At 55.2% G+C, this 21,940-nt stretch overlaps 2 protein-coding genes across 12 annotated transcripts in view; both read left to right on the top strand.

Moving 5' to 3' along the window:
* The window catches only part of MYCBPAP (MYCBP associated protein), a 30,178-nt gene extending 21,056 nt beyond the window's left edge, over positions 1 to 9,122 (top strand). For 3 of the 5 annotated variants that reach the window (XM_017853878.1, XM_017853875.1, XM_017853879.1), the window contains exons 11-19: positions 233 to 422; positions 871 to 1,058; positions 2,156 to 2,302; positions 3,449 to 3,835; positions 4,898 to 5,019; positions 5,746 to 5,861; positions 6,289 to 6,419; positions 6,609 to 6,782; positions 8,952 to 9,122. In XM_017853878.1, the coding sequence (XP_017709367.1) occupies positions 233 to 422; positions 871 to 1,058; positions 2,156 to 2,302; positions 3,449 to 3,835; positions 4,898 to 5,019; positions 5,746 to 5,861; positions 6,289 to 6,419; positions 6,609 to 6,782; positions 8,952 to 9,053 (1,557 nt within the window). In that variant the 3' untranslated portion in view covers positions 9,054 to 9,122. Of the gene's footprint in view, positions 1 to 232; positions 423 to 870; positions 1,059 to 2,155; positions 2,303 to 3,448; positions 3,836 to 4,897; positions 5,020 to 5,745; positions 5,862 to 6,288; positions 6,420 to 6,608; positions 6,783 to 8,874 lie in introns of all 5 variants that reach the window. The other 2 variants (XM_017853876.1, XM_017853877.1) reach the window with 2 other exon arrangements.
* Positions 9,123 to 10,270: 1,148 nt separating this feature from the next.
* Positions 10,271 to 21,294, top strand: EPN3 (epsin 3). Of its 7 annotated transcripts, none has more exons than XM_017854042.1 (11): positions 10,276 to 10,574; positions 13,923 to 14,130; positions 14,324 to 14,623; positions 15,586 to 15,704; positions 16,391 to 16,471; positions 16,697 to 16,825; positions 17,754 to 17,841; positions 18,305 to 18,574; positions 18,744 to 18,854; positions 18,985 to 19,215; positions 19,357 to 21,294. In XM_017854042.1, the coding sequence occupies exons 1-11, from the start codon at positions 10,464 to 10,466 to the stop codon at positions 19,686 to 19,688; spliced, it is 1,980 nt and encodes a 659-aa protein (XP_017709531.1). In that variant the 5' UTR covers positions 10,276 to 10,463; the 3' UTR covers positions 19,689 to 21,294. The 7 variants fall into 7 exon arrangements, with proteins under 7 accessions (XP_017709534.1, XP_017709531.1, XP_017709537.1 ...); XM_017854043.1 differs by lacking the exon at positions 10,276 to 10,574 and adding an exon at positions 11,054 to 12,127; XM_017854045.1 differs by having other exon boundaries at positions 10,271 to 10,433; positions 13,923 to 14,623.
* The last annotated feature ends 646 nt before the right edge of the window (positions 21,295 to 21,940 follow it).

The raw sequence follows: 21,940 nt of genomic DNA, 5'->3' as shown, positions 1-21,940 counted from the left end.
TATATAATTATATTTATATATATATTATCTTCTCTTCTTACTGTTGAGGGTAACCTCAGAGACAACCACATTGGAGTAGGATACCACTCTGTGTGACAGTGGCCAAGCCCTGGAGGCCTGGGACACGAGACTTGCAGTGCTAAAGCCAGAAAAGTTCTGGGCAGACCAGATGAGTTGTTCACTCTAGGCCAGGGTCTCCAGAAAAGACATTTCTTGTCCCTCGTCCTTCCAGAGGCAGGTCGGGATTGCTGTTCACTTGACCTTTGAAACCCTGGAAGGCGAGAAAACCTCCTCAGAACTGACTGTGGTCAATAATGGCACTGTGGCCATTTGGTATGACTGGCGACGGCAGCACCAACCGGATACTTTCCAAGACCTGAAGAAAAACAGGATGCAGCGATTTTACTTTAACAGCCGGGAAGGTACTTGGGCGAAGCCACCCTACACGCTGGCTCCTGTCTAGGGCTGGTTTTATCCTCGTGAGACATCAAAATTTAGTTATGGCCCAGCTCCTGTAAGTTTGAGTCCCTCTCATTCCTTCCGTGAAATGTGTGGCCTGACTATTCATGTCTGTTGAGAGACTGACAGAACTTGAGAACCCGGGGAGGTGAGCCACCTGGGAGCAGAAACGTTCTAGGGGCTCAGTTATCTAGATGCACAGGCCTGGAGCTAGGATGGCCAGCTGTCTCCGTTTGCCTGGGACTTTAGCACTCAAAATCCCCCTTTCCAGGAAACCTCTCAGCCCTGGGCAAACTGGGATGGTTGGCCAGTCACCTGGCCTGGGGCTCAGTTAACTGCATGTAGGAGCATACAGGTCTGGGGCTCAGCCAGCTCCTGCATGTTGGAAACCTCAGTCTCTATCCCTCTCAGGTGTGATTCTGCCTGGAGAAACTAAAACCTTTACCTTCTTCTTCAAGTCTTTGACTGCTGGGATCTTCAGGGAATGTTGGGAGTTTCGAACCCATCCTACTCTATTAGGAGGTGCTGTGCTGCAAGTCAATCTCCATGCAGTCTCCCTGACCCAGGATGTTTTTGAGGATGAGAGGAAAGTACTGGAGGTAAGGGACCCAGGACCATGGCCGCGGTGGGCATCAGGTAGGGTATCCTGCTATTCTTCCTGGCAGTGCCTGCAGGGATGGTATTTCTCCCAGCCTAAGAGGAGAATTGAATTTTTAGCAAACAAGTAACTACTTTTGCTCCATGAACACTTCCCAGGGCTTGTGATGTAAAAGATGGGTGCGCTGGCTAGGCAGGTGAGGAGCAGCTTGCAGCAATGCCATGCATGGCCCCACTGAGTTAGAAAGAAATTAGACTGAGCCTAAGAGGCAGACTGTGTAAAGTACAAACAATGCATGGCCCTATGCACTGGTCTATGTTTTGTTCATCGCTGTCTAGTACTATACAGTGGAGTTGCGTTTAACCGACAAGACTTCAAAACTGGTGATAATAATTAATAAATAGCAGGGTGAGTTTGCCCACCGTCCCACTCAATCAGCTGACAACTCTGGAGTGAGTGTGAGGTGGGAACTGGGAATCTGTCCCCCCGAATCAGTTTCACAGTGTGGCCATTTGAGCCGTGCATCCTGGGATTTGGTAGAAAGCTGTGCTTTTTTATTTTTTGTGGCCCCCAGTCACAAGGCCGGCTCCTTCAGCTGGAGCTCAGCCAGTGGTGATCAAAGGTCATTTTGACAATGTCATGCTTGCTTTACTCACTGACTGTAGCACTCATGTCTCACACAAGGTGCCCCTCCCCTATGTTTCTGTGACACTGACTGAAGCCTGATGAAGGTTCACCACCATCCTCAGAAGCACCCCCACTGTGTGCCCCACCCCTTCTTCCTAATCTGGTGACATGCTAACTGTGCAGCAGCAGCCTTCCCTGGAACTGGCCCTCCTCTGGATCCTTTTCATCCATTTTTAGGGAACAAGGATGTCTGGAGAGATTCAGAGGCTTTCGGGTCTTAGAACAGGCGTGTGTGTGTGTGAGAGAGAGAGAGAAAGAGAGAGATAGAGAGAGAGAGAGAGAGAGAGAGAGAGCCAATGCCAGGAACTCAGACCCTAGGAAGGCACAAAGTCCTGGGGGCTCCAACTTCCTGAAGGATGCGTGGGTTTTGAGAGCCTGGGCTGCCATCCTCTGCTACCTTCCCATTTGCAGAGCAAACTGACGGCCCATGAGGCAGTCACCATCGTTCACGAAGTGCTGCAGGAGGTGCTGATGGGGGTCTTGACCCCGGAGCGCACACCATCACCTGTGGATGCCTATCTCACCAAGGAAGACTTGTTCCGGCACAGGAATCCTCAGGTGAGGCCCAGTACCAGTACCAGCCTCTGTCCCATCATGTGTGCCCTGAGTCAAGGGTCCCCAACCCCCAGGTCGCACAGCAGCAGGTGAGCAGTGGGTGAGCCAGCATTACCGCCTGAGCTCTGCCTCCTGTCAGATCAGCAGTGGCATTAGATTCTCATAGGAGCGCGAATCTTATTGTAAACCGCACATGCGAGGGATCGAGGTTACACACTCCTTATGAGAATCTAACTAATGCCTGATGATCTGAGGTGGAACAGTTTCATCCTGAAACCATTCCCCCACTGCCTGCCATCCGTGGAAAAATTGTCTTCCATTAAACCAGTCCCTGGTGCCAAAAAGGTTGCGACTGCTGCCCTAGGTGAGAGTAATAGCAAACTCTTTTATGTGTCAAACTCTGATCTGCACATCTTCCATGAATATCTCACCTCTCCTCACAGCAGTCCTATGAGGTGGGTACTACTTATTTTTATTTATTTATTTTTTAGAAATAGCATGTCACTCTGTCACACTCCAGGCCAGAGTACAGTGTCCCATTCATAGCTCACTGTGACCTCAAACTCCCCAGCTCAGGTGATCCTCCCACCTCAGCCTCCTGAGTAGCTAGGACTACAGGCATGCATCACCATGCTCAGCTAATTTCTCTATTTTTTTTTTTTTTTTTTTGGTAGAGATAGGATCTCTCTGTGTCACATAGGCCAGTCTTGAACTCCTGGGTTCAAGTGATCCTCCTACCCTGGCCTCCCAAAGCACTGGGATTGCAGGCTTGAGCCATTGTGCCCGGCCCTGGTACTGTTTATATCCTCATTTACATTGAGGAAACTGAGGCCCAGAAAGATGAAGTGATTTGCCCAGGGTAATTTTGCTAATAAGTGGATTCCTGGTGAGAATGGAGCTTCACAACTCCTTCATTCAAACCCAGGCTTCCTTGGAAGCCCAAATGCAAAAAAAAAGCTTCAACTTGGAGGTTCCCAGGTTGAAAAGGAAGTAGGGGGCCCCTCTGGCTGCAGCCCTCCTGCTGGCTTCCTCCCTGCCTCCTCCATCAGTGCTCTCAGGGGAACGGGAAAAAGCCAGGGCCAGCTGGCATGGGCTCCGGTGCCTGCACCCCAGCCTCTCCCTCACAAGCCTTCCCATCTTCTGCTGCAGCTGCATTACGAGCATCAAGTGGTGCAAAGCCTGCATGAACTGTGGCGCCAGTACATGACCCTGCCCCCCAAGGCTGAGGAGGCCAGGCCAGGGGACAAGGAGCACGTCAGCCCCATAGCCACAGAGAAGGCCTCTGTGAATGCCGAGCTCTTACCACGCTTTAAGAGCCCCATTTCTGAACCTCAAGTGCCCCAGCCTGAGAACGAGGCCCTCAGGGTATCCGGGTCCCAGAAGGCCAGAGTGGGAACCAAGAGTCCTCAGCAGAAGAGCATCATGGAGGAGATCCTGGTGGAGGAAAGCCCAGATGTGGACAGCGCCAAGAGCCCCTGGGAGCCGGATGGCCTTCCCCTGCTGGAGTGGAATCTCTGCTTGGAGGATTTCAGAAAGGTGCTTCCAAGACCCTGGAAGGCGTTGGTAGAGAATATTCCTGCCTTGAACCAACAAAGGAGGCCCCAGCAGCCCCTTTTGCTCCATGGGCAAAGAAACAAAATCTGAGAGCCCAGAGAAAGTGATCTCTTGGGTCGGTCGGTCTATCTATCTATCTATCTATCTATCTATCTATCCATCCATCCATCCATCCATCCATCCATCCATCTATCTTTGAGATGAAGTTTTGCTCTTGTTGCCCAGACTGGAGTGCAGGGGCACGATCTCAATGCACTGCAACCTCCACCTCCCAGGTTCAAGCGATTCTCCTGCCTCAGCCTTCCAAGTAGCTGAGATTACTGGCATGCGCCACCACACCTGGCTAAATTTTTTTTGGTGGAGTCTTGCTGTGTTGCCCAGGCTGGAGTGTAGTGGTGCAATTTCGGCTCACTGCAACCTCTGCCTCCCGGGTTCAAGTGACTCTCCTGCCTCAGCCTCCCCAAGCAGCTGGGACTACAGGCATGCACCACCACATCCAGCTAATTTTTGTATTTTTCGTAGAGACGGGGTTTTGCTATGTTGGCCAGGCTGGTCTCAAACTCCTGACCTCATGATCCACCCACCTTGGCCTCCCAAAGTGCTGACGTTACAGGCGTGAGCCACCATGCCAAGCCAATTTTGTATTTTTAGTAGAGACAGGGTTTCACCATGTTGGTCAGGCTGGTCTCGAACTCCTGACCTCAGGTGATCCACCCACCTCAGCCCCCAAAGTGCTGGGATTACAGGTGTGAGCCACCGTGCCCAGCCAGGTTACCTAGTTTTGTCTGAGGTGCCCATGCTTCTATGTTCCAGGAGGAGGGCCCACTCTCTGACCCTGGCAAATCTTGGAGAAGGGGTTCATAGGTACAGATTTCTGAGGGGGGTCCCTGGCTCCCACCAAAGGCACCCAGACAGCTCTCCATGGCTACATCCCCTCCTGGTTTCTGGTCCCCTGCCACCCATCCCCACATCACCATGCCCTTCACTAGAGGACACAGAGAGCCTTGGTGTCCTGGTGTAGAATGGTGCCCATGACCCTGCCAGGCAGTGATGGTGCTCCCTGATGAGAACCAGAGAGAGGATGCGCTGATGAGGCTTAACAAAGCAGCCCTGGAGCTGTGCCAGAAGCCAAGGCCATTGCAGTCCAACCTCCTGCACCAGATGTGGTAGGTGCCCTGCCAGGAGAGCCGCCCCATCTCCTTCCCTTTGTGGCATCTGCAGGGGTCTTGGGACTCCAGGGGTCTGAGTTTCCCTTGAGCTCAGGTTGCTAGAGCGTGCGGCAAACATTCCATGTTCTGGAACCCCGCAGTGCCTGCTGCTCACTGGAGAGCAGTCACAGCAGATCAAACACCTTAACTTTTTTTTCTTCCTGCTTTTTCCTTTTTCCTTCTCAATGAGCAGAGGAATGAAAAAAGGAGAAGCCAGAGGGCAGAAAGAAGGGTGGGGGCAGATTCCATTAAAAGCTTCACTTCTCTGCTGTCACCCTCCCCAGTGCCTGTTTGGAACTTGCTGGTATAGGCGTGGGGTCCTTTTCAAGGCCCTCAGGACAAGCCCCAGGAGCTGGAAGTCTCATGCAAGGTTCAGCCCCTCCAGTGGGACTGGGCCCAAGTCTGGCCCTGGCCTCAAGCCCTTTGAAGTAGGACTGAATTCATACAGGCCTCCTAACCCTAGTCCTGGGCCATGTTTTTTCTTGGTTGCCACCCAAGGCAAGCCAGAACCCCCTCCAAGCACTTGCCCTGGTGGGGAACAGTGAGGATGCTGGCTGCTCAGGCGTGTGGCATTTCCACAGCAGTTCCTGGCACCAGGGTCTTTGAAGGGAGGGACCCAAGCCTCTGCAGGTTCAAGGACAAATGAGGAGTGGTGGCATTTCTCCACTATGTCTTGCCCTGTAGTTTGCAGCTGTGGCGAGATGTGATTGACAGCCTGGTGGGCCATTCCCTGTGGCTGAGGTCTCTGCTGGGCCTGCCTGAGAAGGAGACCATCTATTTGAATGTGCCTGAAGAGCAAGGTCAGATCTTGTGCAACCAACCACACCTCTGCATAGCCCTCCTCATCTCTCTGAATGGACAGGCAGCAGTGCCTGGGCTAGTCATACGCCTATGGTGGAAGCTCTGCTAGGTTGAGCCCATGGAGTAAGCCCCTTACACCCTTCTATCAGCTGCCAGGATGTGGTACCCAGAAGCTACCTTAGTGACCACCTTGGTTTAGTAATCTCAGCAAAGTTAAATGACTTATCCATGGTCGTTCATGGGAGCACGGCAGAGCCGGGACCAGAACACAGGCACCACAGTCCTGTTTCATGAAGTCACGCGCCTACCAGGGCTCAAGGCTATTGCCCTTTGCTTTTCCACCTCCCCTCAAGCCTCCTCACGTGCCTGCAGCATCCACTAGGCTGCTGGGGGCCTGTCACATTTTCTTCCACCTACCTCCCTTAGATCAAAAATCACCTCCCATCATGGAAGTGAAGGTACCTGTGGGGAAAGTTGGGAAGGAGGAGCGGAAAGGAGCAGCCCAGGAAAAGAAGCAACTGGGGATCAAAGACAAAGAAGACAAGAAAGGAGCCAAGGTACTCAGGAAGGAGTCAAGCTGGGGCGTGGTCTGGGCCAGGTGGGGCTGGGGAGGGGATTGGAGGGGCTGCAGAGGTGGGGGCTATGGAGGTGGGCATGTGCCCAGGCTCTCCCAGTGAGCTACTGTTGAGGACATCTGGGGCCTACCTCTGGTGCTCCTGAAGGCTGTGTGTGTCTCCCTCTTCCAGCAGGACCGTCCCAACAGCAAGAAGCACAGGGCAAAGGACGACAAGAAAGTCATAAAATCTACAAGTCGGGACAGGTTTTCCTTGGAAGACCCTATCCCTGACATCAACCTCCCTTCTCAAGAACCCATAGACCCCCTGGTCATGGAGAAATACACCCAGAGGCTGCACAGCGAGGTGAAGGGAAGCACCCAGCAGCCATTCCCCTGCCTCCCACCTGCCTCATTCATTCCGTTCAGTCTGCAAACAATAAGTGCCCACTCCATCATGTTGGAAGCATAGCTGCTTCAGGAAGGGCATCCTCATGTGTGAGACAGGCCTCATGAATAAGGAATGTGCCTAGCATGTTAGGTGATGAGCACGATGCGAGAGAAGATAGACCAGGCAGGGAATGGAGGTACAGAGGCCTCAGTGAGGAGGTGACAACACACAAAGACTTGAAGGGAGGGGAAGGGAGGCCAAATGGACGTCCAGTGAAGAGTGCTTTAGGCAGGGGGAGCAACTGCCACAGGAGGGAGGGGCCAGAAGGGACAGGGTGGTAGATGGGGAACAGGTCATAGGGGTGAGGGATGGTTTGCAGGCTATTGTGAAGACTTGGGATTTTTCGGAGTGGAAATGAGAAGTCATGCAAGGTTTTGAAGAGCAACGCGATAGGGTCTGATGGGCTTTAGAAGATGGCTCTGGCTGCCCTTTGGAGAACAGACTCTAGGGGAACAGAGAGGAAGGAAGCCCTTCTCTTTATGCTGCTTCTACTTACTCCCCGTTAGGTGCATCCTGGCAGACGTGTTCCTTGGGAGAACACCATGTAGGGTGCATTCCCATCAATTGTAAGGTTTTTGAAGGACTAGAGAGACTTCATCCTAATCCATTCTTAAGTAGCAGGTCCTTAGAGATTCACCCAGGTTTTCCGTTTTGTTTTTTTGTTACTGTTGTTTGTTTTGGAGGGGAGGTCCACAAAGCCATTTTCAATATGTCAGTATGTCTAATGGCCACACCTTGTCTTCTTCTAAGGTGGATACCTGGGGAGCTGGGATTACATCATGTATTGTGTTCACACTCTGGATCTCATTTGATCAAAAGTTCCCTTTGCCATTGGTGATATCACTAAGATACCTGATGGTTGATGGGGTCTAGAAAGTAATTAAAGGGCTCTGAGGACCCACAGGGGTCGACCCTTCCATGGCTCTTTGATATTAAGAATCAACTAGCAGACCAGGTGCAGTGGCTCATGCCTGTAATCCTAGCACTTTGGGAGGCCAAGGTGGGCAGATTGCCTGAGCTCAGGAGTTTGAGACCAGCCTGGGCAACATGGTGAGATTCCGTTTCTACTAAAAATACAAAAAATTAGCCAGGCATGACACTCACCTATAGTCCCAGCTACTTGGGTGACTGAGGCACAAGAATCGCTTGAACCCGGGAAGTGGAGGTTGCAGTGAGCTGAGATCATGCCATTTCACTCCAGCCTGGGTGACAGAGCGAGACTCTTATCTCCAAAAAAAAAAAAAAAAGAAAGAAAGAATCAATTTGCTGGCCAGGCACCGGTGGCTTACACCTGTAATCCTAGCACTTTGGGAGGCTGAGGCAGGTGGATTGCTTGAGCCCAGGAGTTCTACATCAGCCTAGACAACACAGGGAGACCCCATCTCTACAGAAAAAAAAAAAAAAAAAAAAATCAACTTGCCTGGGCTTGTATGATCCAACCCCATTGGAGGGCTCAGTCCCAGAGACCTTTCAGTGTGTGGATCTGTTATCATATAGGAAGGAAAATTGGCCTCCAGGAGACCAGAGTAGAACTGGGACTGAGCCCAGGCCTACCCCAAACAGCTAAATGGGCACTGCTCCATGGGATCCCTGGAGTTCCCCTTTAACAACCTGGCTCCAGTGCCTCCATATGTCAAAGGTACCGGCGCAGGGCCACCTCCCCAGATTGGTTTCAAAAATAAAACTGCAAAACGGGGATTGCTTGAGCCCAGGAGTTCAAGACTAGCCTGGGCAATGTGGTGAAACCCCATCTCTAAAAAAAAAATAGAAAAAAAGTAGCCAGGTGTGGTGGTGCACGCCCATAGTCCCAGTTACTTGGGAGGTTGAGGTGGGAGAATCACCTGAGCCAGGGAAGTCAAGGCTTGCAGTGAGCCATGATCACACCACTGGACTTCAGCCCGGGTGACAGAGAGATCCTGTCTTAAAAAGCAAAACCAAAAATTATTTCGCAAGAACTTTGAACTTGTGAAATTCTTTCACAAACAACTAGTTTCTTTCCCCTCTCTAGCTATTCTCCCACAGAACAATTGATATATAGGTGCTTCCCACAGAGGAAACCGTGCCTGTGATGTCCCGTTCTTCCAGGTCCATGGGCTGCTGGACACCCTGGTGACCGACCTGATGGTCCTGGCTGATGAGCTCAGCCCCATAAAGAATGTCGAGGAGCCTTTGCATCTCTGCAGGTGACTCTCGGGCCCAAGCAACCTTCTGGAAAATGGGTTAATAAATAATAAAGAACCTTCAAGTTTCTACTACTTCTGTGTGCCTCTGTGTCTTACATGATGGATCTTGGCTAGGTCAGCTCCTGGTCCAGGTCTTCCCATGTCCCATCTGCCCTCAGATTCCCTCCTGCCAGCTGCCAGAGCCCTCCAGCAGGAGGAGAGACAGACATAGCTGGGGAGGTGATGTGAGGGATGCCAAGCAGAAGAGCAGGTTGGTAGCAAGACAAGGAGTCAGGTGACAGGACACAGTGTGTCACCTCTGGTAGTCCCTGCCTCTGGCTTCCTTGTCCCAAACTTTTAGGGTCATACTTCCTGGAGCCAGGTCTTCCCGAAGTGTCATCACCAAGTATGACAAAGTGTGAGATGAGTGGAACTAGACCCATGGGACCTGGCTCCCTGCTATCTCCCTTTAGCTGGGTCCCAGGGCCCCAACTCAGTCCCTGCAGATCATGCTCACCACACTTCTTCAGCTCTAGAGGCCACATCACCTTGTTATTTCGGAGTCTAGTCTTCCTTATCCCCTCCTCATCTCAAACTATCTGGCCTTGAGCCGTCTTTCTGCCTTAAAAACAGCTGCTGATCTTCATGCTACCTCCCTTGCTCAGGGGAACATGAAACAGGCTAGAAATGGCTCTCAGAAAGGTACTGTCAGCTCAGACTCATGCCCATCATTGTCTTCTGTCAGTCATAACCATTTGGGGCTGGGTTCCCCATGTGAACAGCACTCCAGGCTCCCAGAGTTTGAAGAACAACTTTGGTTTTTGGGTGGGTGGGGGTCCTTAAGTGGGCCTCAGGGATCCTCGAGATGCAGAAGGAGGATGGAGAGCAGGATCTGACTCTGTGTGGGAAAGGCAGAGAGGGGGCTGTGCTGGAGTCCTGATGCCCTCCTCCCCTAGAAGGCAGGGGCTCCACCAAAAAGCCAGCCCCAGGGAATGGCCCTGCCCTCTCCTTTAATGTCCTCCTGGCCCAGAGGAGGAAGGGGAGTGGTGTGGTGGGGGTGTTGGAGCCCCCCTCCTTTCCTGTTGAAGAGGCAGGGGAAGGGTTAACTCAAAGCAGAGGGGTTGCCAGCACTAGCTCCAGATTTGCACTTCCTGGGGGCGGCCAACAGGCAGGTCCCCCACCTCTCAATGCACCACCTGCTTGGCCAGCAGGAAGGGGTTAACCTGCCCTGCGCTTCCTCCTGTGTCCTGTTACTGCTGAGGCAGACCTGCCGGGCCAGCTGAGCAACTTTCCTCGGAGTGCTGCCTGGCGCTGGCTAGGAGGCAAACGCATGCGGGAAGAGCTGCTACCCATTCCAGGGACCCTGCCGCTGCCCCTCTGAGGGGTCTGCGCCTCCTGGGAGCAGGTGGGTCTCTGGGACAAGGGTCCATGGTGGATGGCTCTGGAGACGCTCCCGAAGCTGTGCCGTTCCCCTGCTGCACAGGTTGGAGGGTCACCGCAGAGGCTACACGGGCCGGGGCTGGGGCCGAGGGAGCCCACACTGGAGGTAAGCTTCCTCCCTGGCCCCCTCCCTGGCAGTGGCGGCATGGAAGGTGGGAGTTGGTGGGGAGCAAAGAGTGGGCTTGGGGCTTAGTCTCTTTTCCAGGTGCGAGGGAGAAGGCTGAGCTGTAGAGGACCTAAAGGCTTCTTTCCTGCCACCCCTCCCTCCCTGCAGCCCCCAGAAAGGGACTCAGGGCCCCCTCCCCGTCCATCCTGGGAATTAGCATCTTTGGTGGCATTCCCCACAGACTCCTTCTGCACATCTCTGCTGTTTCCTCTTCCTCAGCCCCTCTTGCACACCTCTAGCCTCAGGGCAGCCCCCCTCCCCCATCTCCTGTGCTCCCAGGAGGCAGCTGTTACAGTGGCCAGAAGCTTAGAGCTAAAGCTCACCCCCATTCCTACAGCATCAAGAAGGGCACTATCATAACCCACTGCTCAGGCTGGACCTGATTTGGAGGCAGGGGCTGGAGCCCACCTTAGCAGAGGACGGGAACGGGGTGTGGGCTGGGCTGGTGGGTGCACAGACTCCGCGCAAACTCATGCACGTGTGACTGGACAGATTTGGGTTCTTTCCGTTTCTCTGAAGCCCTTGCTGGGGACGAGCGATCTGCGTTTTTCGGTCCTGACTTTTGGGAAGCTCTCCAGATCCCCCCATCCTGCAGGCCCTGAGAAGAGCAGCCCCTCCCTACTGCGCAGTTCTCCTTGGGACCCTGTATGTAGGCGAGAGCTGATACTCCGTGGCCCATCCCACCGCCTGCTGGCCATGCTCCCATCCCCTCAGTCGCCTCCTTCCTCTGTCCTCTCCCTCATCTCTGAATTCTCAGGCCCTGCCCTCTCTGTGCCCTTCCCTCCACCTGACAGGGTCTGGCTCAAGGTCACTGCGGTAATTCCATCTCCAGCTGCCCAGGGCTGCTGCTGCTACCGCCACTGCCTTATCGGCTGCTGGGTTTCTGTTTCACTCCCTTTTATTTCTGGGCATATTGTGTTCGATAAAACCCTTTGCGTGTAACACTGCTGGCAGCGCTCCCAGCTGCTCCCTCCTGCGTTCCCTCCTTTCCTCCTCCCCTCTCTGTGCTCTGGCAGCCTCACCATGTTCCCTCAAACTCCAGAGAAGGGATATCAAGGTGCCTCCCCATGTTTCTGACCCCACACTTCCCCCAGCCCCTGCAGGGGTGTGCAGAGAACGCCCACCTTCTGTGAGCAAGGTCCAGACGGGGCCGCTGGGCCCACACCGAGAGTCCCCTCCCAGAGGCTGGTGCCCCTACCCGGGCCAGGCCGGAGGGCCAGGGCAGCCAGGTCCAGGTAGGGCTCTGGTGGAGTCACAGTGCTCGACTGGTTCTGCTACTTCCAGTGGCCAGTCGGTAGGGGTGTGCACTGGGCGGGCTTTGGTGCACATTATTTCCCACCTTGACTCTGCCATCCCCAGCCACGGGATGGGGAGGTGAAGGCAGGTCTGAGTCACTAGCAAGGGGGAGGGCAGGAGTTAAACAAGTTGTGGCCATGGCATCCCCACAGAAGGCCCATCACCCGCTGGAAGGAAAGACAGACAGGAGACAAAAGGTAGGCTGCGCCGTGGGCCAGGCACTCTCCACCTCGTCTGCTCCCACGGGATCCTATTCTCTGGGCCCCAAACAAAACCTGCCAAGGCGTGTTTTCAAAGCGTGGGGCCGCTTTGAACTGAGCCCAGCACTGGCGGGGCTGGGGTGGAAGGAACATGGTATCGGGTGGGGGAAGGTCTCCTTCATTCCTGCTTCTGGCAGCCTGGGGACCAGCTGGGGCACGGGCTGGGATGGAGGGTGGAGCCGAGAGTTGTTTGGTGGGTGGGGGAGAGTTCACAGGGGAAGTGGAAGCTCTGCAGGCCCAGCCAGTGTGTGTGTGCATGCACAGACCAGCGCTAGTGTGGGAGGAATGGCGGTGGTCAGGGAATTCCTCTTTTGGTTTCTGAAAGGGCCTTGGGAGGACCTGGGGCCTGGGGTTGTATTCAGCAGACAGCTTGGACCTGCGGCTATTAGGGGCGAATTGGGCTGGCCTGGCTCTTCTCCCTGCTGGGGTAGCAGAGGTCCACCATGTGGCCAGGGCTTTGGGGCTTTGGAGCTTTGGAGAACCCAGACTGTTCCTACTTTCAGAGAGCTTCCATTCTAGCTGAGAAGGTAGGACTGAGACAGTAAAGCAATCCGATGAATTAATGACTAAGCTGGGTAACACTGACAATAAGGATTGGATTAGTCTTCTGGAGGCCTAGATGTTAGTCGAGGCTCTGCCACTTACGTGCCATATGACACGGGCAGGTCTCATCCCTTCTCTGACCTCAACAATTTCATGTGTAAGTGGGGGGCGGCAGTGGTGGTGGCAGGCAGGAGTGTTGGCAGTGGCCAGATCTCTGAGGGGCAGCCTTCCTCAAATGATCCTTGCTCTCTTGCCTTCTGGCTCACTTCACAGCATTTCTTCTGAGCTGCCCTCCCCTGACTCGCTGGTTCACTCCTCCTTACTCTTCCCTTGGATCTTAGATCTCAGCTCCGCCACCACCTCCTCTAGGAAGTCTCCCCTGATTTTCCTGGCTTGGGTCTTCCTGGGCAGCTCTGCACTCCCACACTGGACTGTGATTTTCTGTACCCTCTCAACTGAACGTGGGTGGACCAAGGCGTGTGTTCTGTGCCTGGCATGATGCCTGGCTCAGAAAAGGCCTCCAGGAAATAGGTGTTGAATGCACCAAACTACAAAAATTAACAATATGAGAAAAGTGAGCTGAGGAGCTGGGAAGGACAGGTCTTAAGCTAGATCTCAGCAGAAACAGAGGCGGTGGTGGAACAGAAGCAAGGCAAGCGAGCTTTCCTGGAATCCCATTAGCATTCCCCTATGAGGCCACGCACTCTTAGGTGGGGCTTCCTAGGGTCATCTTGGTCCCCCATGTAGCAGCTCTGTGATCTTGGACAAGTCACTCAATATTACAGGGTCTCGCTCTGTTGCCCAGGTGGAAGTGCACTGGCACGATCATGGCTCACTGCAGCCTCCAAGTCCTGGCCTCAAGTGATCCTCTTGCCTCGGCCTCCTGAAGTCCTGGAATTATAGGCATGACCCACTGTGCCAGGCCCATTTAATACTCTAAGCCCTACCTTTCCCATCTGTGGATGGAAACAACGATAATAGCATCTTTGTGGTGTGACTGTGAAGATAGACAGATGAGCATGCAAAGCTCCAAGTGCCTGCTGAATTATAAGTGAAATAAGAACATGTGCCGCTGAAGGCTATCCCTGGAGGCAGGGACACTCTGGCCAGGCCTCATTTAGTTGGTCAGTGGCTGAGTGACCTGTAAGGTAGGCCTTTGCCCCTGAATTCCTGGCCCTTTCTTCCTCAGCCTCATGTGGAACCCAAGGACGCAGCTGCTCTGCTGAGAACACAGCGGCCCATCCTTCGAGACCGTGACCTCACCACAGTGGCCCTCAGCCCTCCATCTCCAGTGGGGGCGAGGGCCACCCACCTCCAAGTCTCCAGCCATGACGACTTCCGCGCTCCGGCGCCAGGTGAAGAACATCGTGCACAACTATTCCGAGGCGGAAATCAAGGTGCGCGAGGCCACCAGCAATGACCCCTGGGGCCCCCCCAGTTCGCTCATGTCTGAGATCGCTGACCTGACCTTCAACACGGTGGCTTTCACCGAGGTCATGGGCATGCTGTGGCGGCGGCTCAATGACAGCGGCAAGAACTGGCGGCACGTGTACAAGGCTCTGACATTGCTGGACTACCTGCTCAAGACAGGCTCTGAGCGGGTGGCCCACCAGTGCCGCGAGAACCTCTACACCATCCAGACACTCAAGGACTTCCAGTACATTGACCGCGATGGCAAGGACCAGGGCGTCAACGTGCGTGAGAAGGTCAAGCAAGTGATGGCCCTGCTCAAGGATGAGGAGCGGCTGCGGCAGGAGCGAACCCATGCCCTCAAGACCAAGGAGCGCATGGCACTGGAGGGCATCGGCATTGGCAGTGGGCAGCTGGGCTTCAGCCGCCGCTACGGCGAGGACTACGGCCGCTCCCGGGGCTCCCCGTCCTCCTACAACTGTGAGTGAGCCCCGGTGTGTGGCTGGAATGGGGAGGTGGCCCGACTTCCAATCCTAGCTCTGCAATCCAAGCCATGGTTCATAATACCTACCTCTGAGGGGTGTTACGAGGATTCAGACATAAGGAATGTAACATGCAAGGCACAACACCCAGCACATAGGAGGTGCTCAACAAGTTAGCTCAGATAATAATGTTGTTATAGATTCATCATCATTCGTTAGCTGCCTGATAGGATGGTGTGATGGTGGAAGCATGGGTTTGGAGACAGATAGCATTCTTTATTCTGCTTCCTCCAAGCTGTGTGACCTGGGCAACCAGTTCTCTGAACCTCAGTTTCCTCATCTGTACAGTGGAGATAAGCTCACCTACCTCCATTGTTTGATTTGAGAATGAAATGAGACCAGGCTCAGGAATGTCCTCTATCCCGTGCCCAGACATATGACATTCCCCTCCATCCCCCCCACCTGAAGGCAGCTGCCGGACAGTCCCTGACTGTCCTGCCCTGAGTCGTGGGGGCTTCCCCGATCTGAGGAATACTCAGAATGGCCCGCCTTCCATAAAGCCCTTGACAGTTTGCTGAGGGCTGTGAGGCTGTGACCTCGTTGGACTAGAACCTCCTATCCTTGCACTTCCCTTGCCCCCAAGCAGGACAGGGTCCATCTGGAAGTCCAAGAGCTGGAGTCAGGGCACCTGGGTTCAAGTTCTGCTTGAGGACCCTGGTCAGGTGCCCTAAGTGCTGCCTGTGCATCTGCTAAGGAGGGATTGGAGCCGTCCCACCGGGACAGGGTGGGATGGGGAACTTACAGAGAGTGCCCAGCACACTGCCTGGCCCACGGGGGCCTCCACGACCTGTTGTTCCCCCCTCTCAGTTCTCTTCTTTGAGCCTCAGCTTCCTGGGAGGCAGAGGGGTGTGGAAGCTAATGGGTAATCGTGTGGTCACAGAGACATGATGGTCGTTGCAGCCTCCTCTTCGTCACCCCGCTATACCTCTGACCTGGAGCAGGCCCGGCCTCAGACGTCAGGGGAAGAGGAACTGCAGCTGCAGCTGGCCCTAGCCATGAGCCGTGAGGAGGCAGAGAAGGTGAGGCCACGCAACCCCAATGTGGTGGGGAGGGGATGGGCTAGAGGGAGAATGCCTGGGAGCCCCTCAGCCTTGACTCAGGCTCTGTCATCCGAAGCCCCACTCCTGTGCCCAACCAAGGACAGCACAAGACCCACTGTCTCTGTCGGTTTGTCGCAGGCAGGGACTGCCTGCCCACCTCCAGTCCTCTCCACCTGGCCTGGAAAGAGTAGCAAATGTGTAATTAGGGGCACCTGATGTGTCTTGGGGGGCCTGCTACCACCTCATGGTGGAAGGGGTGAGTGAGCTCAGACATTGCTAGGAGACACTGGGACACGCTGCCCGCCCCTGCCCACCAGCTATCCTTTTGAGGAGACAAGGATGGGCCCCCAATATCATCAACTTTGCCTTTACCTCTGTGGATCCAGGAAGACCAGGCAGGAAGCAGCTGGGCCTCACACAGGAGGGCCTAGCGAACTCTCAGAGGATTCAGAAGCAAAATATCAGTCTTCCTGATCTTTAAACTGCATTTCAGATGCAGGCAGGGAGAAGACCACACCCACCCTGCTGACTGAGGGGCAAACGGCCCATGCATACTGAGGCTGGGCATCTGTCTCTCCATCCCCATGACCCAGGCAGGGCTATACTGCCCTTCCGGTCCCAAGGTGGGAGTACAGGGCCAAGTTCACACCTCTCTTCCTCCGCAGCCTGTCCCCCCAGCCTCCCACAGGGATGAGGACCTGCAGCTGCAGCTGGCTCTGCGCCTGAGCCGGCAGGAGCACGAGAAGGTAGTGGGCTGAGCCCTCCCGGCCGCCGGTGCTGCTGCTGCTGCTGGTGGTGGAGGTGCTTCAGGGCACTAACAGGCTCCTCCTGCTGTACCCGGTGGCCCTACTGCTCCTAACCTCTCAGCTGCCTCCCACCCTGCACTCTCTCGACTCCAGCCTCGGGTGCACAGGTCCCTGGATTCCAGCCGGTGCTGCTCATGCTCCTGACTCTTTCTGTGCCTTCTGCAGGAGGTGAGATCCTGGCGGGGTGATAGCTCCCCCATGGCCAATGGTGCAGGGCCTGCCGTCCACCATCAGCGGGACAGAGAGACCGAGAGAGAAGAGAGAGAGGAGGAGGAGAAACTAAAAACCAGCCAGGTAGGGAGTGGGCTGGGGTGCGTGGGATGGACAGGGCCTAAGACATGGACTGAGTATTTGTAAAGAGAGAGCACAGCAGTGCTTGGCATATAGTAAGCACTGACATGTTTATTAGATGAAACAGGTGTGGGGATGTAGCAGCCCTAGTCCCACACTGCATGGGCTGATGACTGAGTTAACAGCAAAGTGGGATGCAAAGGGATCCTGATCGGAGACCCCTGGATTTGGGTTCTGAATTTGCTGCCACTTACTCTATGACAGGGCATGTCACTGTCATGGCCTCAGTTTCCCCTTCTGCACAGTGTGCTTATTGGATAGTTCCAGCTCTGACATGTTAGGATTATATGATACTGTCGATCAAGACTAAGGTGGGCCCAGGGACATGGTGCTGAAAACACCACGGGCTCATGGACGTATTTTCTCCACATGGGGAGTGGGCAGCTGCTGAGTGCAGGGCTGCCCTCCAAAGCTGTCCATGCCATGCCCGGGTGCTGTGGTCTCCTTTCCGCCCATGTTCACTGTGGCCAATTTCTCTTGGACACTGACCTAGGGAGGTAGGCTGGTTGAAAAACATCTGCCTTTGGCCTTCCTGCCCCTTTCTGCTGGCCTGGATTCTATCCCAGCTCTGCCTCTCCTGGCTCTGTGACTTCAGGCAAACCCCTTCCACCCTCTGTGCGCTGGCTGGCTCATCCATAAAATGGGTACATCACCTGCCCTACCTACCTCACAGGGTTGTTATGAAAATCAGGTACTCTGTGGATGAAGAAACATTATAAACTGTAAAGCACTATGTCGAGGTGAGGGATCATGAATAGGTATCTATGGAATGAATAAAGAGAATGAGCTGGCATTAGCCTGACAGGTCAGGGCCTGCCCTCCCTCCAGGCCCCACCCACTTCTGAGCCCCGGCTGCCTCTCCCCTCCACAGTCCTCCATCCTGGACTTGGCTGACATCTTCGTACCTGCCCTGGCCCCGCCCTCCACACACTGCTCTGCTGACCCATGGGACATCCCAGGTGGGCATGCAGGGCTGCAAGAGACTTCCAGGCTGGCCTGAATGCCCTCTCCTTCCCAACCACTTGCTGGGCCAAGCACCTCCCCGCGACATCTGAGTGTCACCGGGGAAGTCACTCACCACCTTGAGCCTCCGCCGCCTGTGGGACAGGCTTTCATAGTGAGGGCTATGGAGAATGTCTGAAGGGCCCAGCTCCTAGGAAACGCAGCAAATGTGCTCTCACTGCACTCACTTGCTCAGCATGTCCCTGCCTGGGAAGGTGGCCTGAGTCACCCACACCTGCAGGTCCCAGTTCCTGGGGTCACTTGCCAAATACAGGCTCCAGCATGCTGGGTGGTCCTGAGGCCACAGTCCATCTGTGACATGGATCCCCTGCCTCCCGATCTGGGCTGGGTAACTGGGAAGCGCCCTGGGCGAGGGATAAGGGTGGGCCTGGGATCATGTCTATGCTGTTCCCATTTCAGGTTTTAGGCCGAACACAGAGGCCAGTGGCTCCTCCTGGGGGCCTTCTGCAGACCCCTGGTCTCCGATCCCCTCAGGAACCGTCCTGTCCCGAAGCCAGCCGTGGGATCTGACTCCCATGCTCTCCTCCTCTGAGCCCTGGGGCAGGACCCCAGTGCTGCCTGCTGGGCCCCCCACCACAGACCCCTGGGCACTGAACTCTCCCCACCACAAACTCCCCAGCACTGGGGCTGACCCTTGGGGAGCCTCCATTGAGACCTCCGACACACCTGGTAAGAAGAGGGCCAGAACGTGTGAATGAGGGGCAGAAGGACTTCCAGGCAGAGCCAAGGGGGCAGCAGATACTCTATGTGTTACGAGGGCAGCTTCTCTGGAAAGGGGTTAGATCAGCACCTGCCCTTTTTGCCAATCCATCTCCTCTCCCTCTCTCTCTTCCCCCAGCTGTAGGTGCTGCCTCGGCCTTTGACCCATTTGCCAAACCTCCGGAATCCACAGAGATCAAGGAGGGGCTGGAGCAGGCCCTGCCCTCTGGGAAGCCCAGTAGCCCTGCGGGTAAGCAGGGCAAGGGGATGGTGAGGCTCTGGGGAACAAGGGGCCCACCCCAAGCAGCCTCTGTCCTCTTCCTCCCACATCGGGCGCCAATCCCTCTCCTCACCAATGAGCTCTAGCATTTGTATTCCAGAGCTGGACCTGTTTGGCGATCCCAGCCCCAGTTCCAAGCAAAATGGCACGAAGGAGCCAGATGCCCTGGACCTGGGCATACTAGGGGAAGCACTAACCCAGCCAAGCAAAGAGGCCCGAGCTTGCCGGACTCCCGAGTCCTTCCTGGGCCCTTCGGCCTCTTCCTTGGTCAACCTTGACTCGTTGGTCAAGGCACCCCAGGCTGCAAAGACCCGGAACCCCTTTCTGACAGGTAAGACGTTCCTCAACCCAGGGGCTCCTGCTTTCAGAGCCTAGCCTCGGCCGGAGGAGCTCACTCTCCTTCCCAACTTCCAAGACCTCCCGGTGTAGGGCTCTGAATCCCGGGTCGCTCCAAGCCACTCTCGTTCTGCAGGTCTCAGCGCTCCGTCCCCCACCAACCCGTTCGGCGCGGGCGAGTCGGGCAGGCCAACGCTAAACCAGATGCGCACCGGGTCGCCGGCGCTGGGCCTGGCGGGCGGGCCCGTGGGGGCGCCCCTGGGCTCCATGACCTACAGCGCCTCTCTGCCCCTCCCGCTCAGTAGCGTGCCAGCCGGCTTGACCCTCCCCGCCTCGGTTAGCGTCTTCCCGCAGGCCGGCGCCTTCACACCGCCCCCAGCTGGCCTGCCGCAGCCGCTGCTGCCCACGCGGAGCTCAGCCGGGCCGCAGCCCCCGCCCCCGCACACCGGGACGAACCCCTTCCTCTGAGCGCCACCCCGCCGCGGGCCGGTCTGCGCATGCGCCAGGCGCCCCGCAGCCCCGCCTCCGGACCCGGGGCTGGGCGGGGCGCGGGTGCTAGTGAGTAGTTGAACCAGTGGCGGCTGGAATCACGCGTCGGCTCCGGAAGCTGGACGTGGACCACGGCCCGGGAGCTAGAGACTGAACGCCCCCATAATAAAGACTGGAACCCTCGTTCTCAGCTCTCACCAAGTGGACTTTTTGCGAGGTGTGGCGGCCGGGTCTCGACCACAGCGTGGATCGCCGGCTGTCTAGGAAACTGCAGCTGCACAATGCGGGGTGCAAAACTGCCCCCGCTTCCTTTACAGCTCCTCTCAACCCTCACCTCCATCCCCCGTCACCTAGGCACCTTCGCTTCCCAGGCTGTCACTCAATTCGGTCATTTCATTCATTTATCACACATGGGCACTGGGGCTGAACTAACAGCAAGAGACAATAGGTCTTTGTTCCTATTTATTGGGTACTGCTTATGTGCTAAGCAGATCAGTTTATTTAATCCTTGCAACGACTCTCTGAGGTAGATAATATTGTTAATTCCGTTCAGGACCCCGGCTACATAATTTGTGGGGCTCAATACAAAATGAAAATGTGAGGGCTCCTTGTTCAAAATCGTGTGAAGAATTTCAAAACAGGGACAGCAGAGCATGAAACCAAGCGCAAAGCCCACTGCAGGGCGATTGCACAGGTCTCTCACCTTGCAGCCAGTACTACTCCCATTTTTCAGGCAAGGAAACCGAGGCTCAGGTTAAATGGCATGCTCAAAGTCACAAAGCTGGCATGGGGCGGGGCTGGAACTCAGAGTCAGACAGTCTGGCTCCAAGGCCAGGAGCTCCCAGGCAGGGCCCCAGAATTAATTCAGCAAATATTGACTGACTGCTGTGGACAAAGTGCTGGGCTCACCTGGGAGGGATCCAACCTCCAGGAGAGTGAGCGCAGCAGGGTAGACAAGCCAGGGGGCAGCAGGGTAGACAAGTCAGGGGCACGTGATGCGGCTGTGGCAGGAGCCAAGTGCAGGAGCTCCTAGGCTCCTTTGTTTTACTGAGTCACCTTAAATCTAACTCTGCCCTCTCCCTTGCTTCACCAAGGCTGGTGAGAAACTCAGTCTCAGCCACAGAGGGGGAATCAGACCCCTTCTAGGGGTTTATGTGGAGTCTGGGAAACCAAGGGTGGGGTGAGGCCTGGTAATCAATCCAGGAGGGGCCCCTATGACCACCCTTGCCTCTTTTTCTTCTCAATGCTCCCTGATCACTGGACCACTGGACACTGATGTGTCCTCAGTGCTTGGGGCCTGGCTCTGCAGGCAGCCTGCAGCCAGCCGCCATCCCCTTTAAGGGACAAATGACCTTCCACTAAAGTTGGTGAGTGAAGGGACACAATGCCACTCCCCTTCCTAAGGTGGGGGAAGGGGAAGGGAGTCCTACAATGGCAGTTACAGACAGGATAGACAAGAACATCTGCTCAGGAGTCAGACTGACAGGGTTCAAAGTTCTGCTCCAAGGTTTGACCCTGACAAGAATCACTTAGTAATAAGTGGTTATGCTCTGTGACCTTGAGTAAATTACTTACCCTCTCCCTGTCTCTGTGCCTGTGTTTCCTTACTTGTCAAATGTGATCAGAAGTTTCTTCCTGGCCGGGCGCGGTGGCTCAAGCCTGTAATCCCAGCACTTTGGGAGGCCGAGGCGGGTGGATCACGAGGTCAGGAGATGGAGACCCTCCTGGCTAACACGGTGAAACCCCATCTCTACTAAAAATACAAAAAACTAGCCGGGCACGGTGGCGGGCGCCTGTAGTCCCAGCTACTCTGAGGCTGACCGGAGAATGGGCAGGAACGCCCGGGGAGGCCGGAGCTTGCAGTGAGGGCGGAGATTGCGCCCACCTGCACTCCCATGCCTGGGCGACACAAGGGCGAGAACTCCGTCTCCAAAAAAAAAAAAAAAAAAAAAAAAAAAAAAAAAAAAAGAAGTTTCTTCGCTGATGAGGTTGCTGTGTGGATGCGCCCCCAGGACAGTGTCCATTTAGGCTGCAGGGCCCCCCACCCTCTTCAGAGACTGACCATGAGGCACGAACCCATCACACCTTTCACTCCTGGTTTTGCCAGGCAATACCCAGAGTGTAGCACCCATCTATTAATATCTTCTGCTACACCCAAACCTGGGATGATTCCATCCTTCTTGTCCCCTGACCCAGCCTTTATGGCCCTGGCACCCAGTCTCTCTTCTTCT

This window comes from Rhinopithecus bieti, unplaced genomic scaffold (genome assembly GCF_001698545.2).
Source record: "Rhinopithecus bieti isolate Rb0 unplaced genomic scaffold, ASM169854v2 scaffold_35856, whole genome shotgun sequence".
Classification (NCBI taxonomy): Eukaryota; Metazoa; Chordata; class Mammalia; order Primates; family Cercopithecidae; genus Rhinopithecus; species Rhinopithecus bieti.
This window is presented reverse-complemented; position numbering and strand designations above follow the sequence as displayed.

Coding starts and splice junctions, on each gene's coding strand:
- EPN3 (XM_017854042.1), top strand. CDS start 10,464: ATGGCTCTGGAGACGCTCCCGAAGCTGTGCCGTTCCCCTGCTGCACAG. Junction 10,575..13,922: donor CGAGGGAGCCCACACTGGAG/GTAAGCTTCCTC, acceptor TTTCTTCCTCAG/CCTCATGTGGAACCCAAGGA. Junction 16,826..17,753: donor AGAAACTAAAAACCAGCCAG/GTAGGGAGTGGG, acceptor TCCCCTCCACAG/TCCTCCATCCTGGACTTGGC.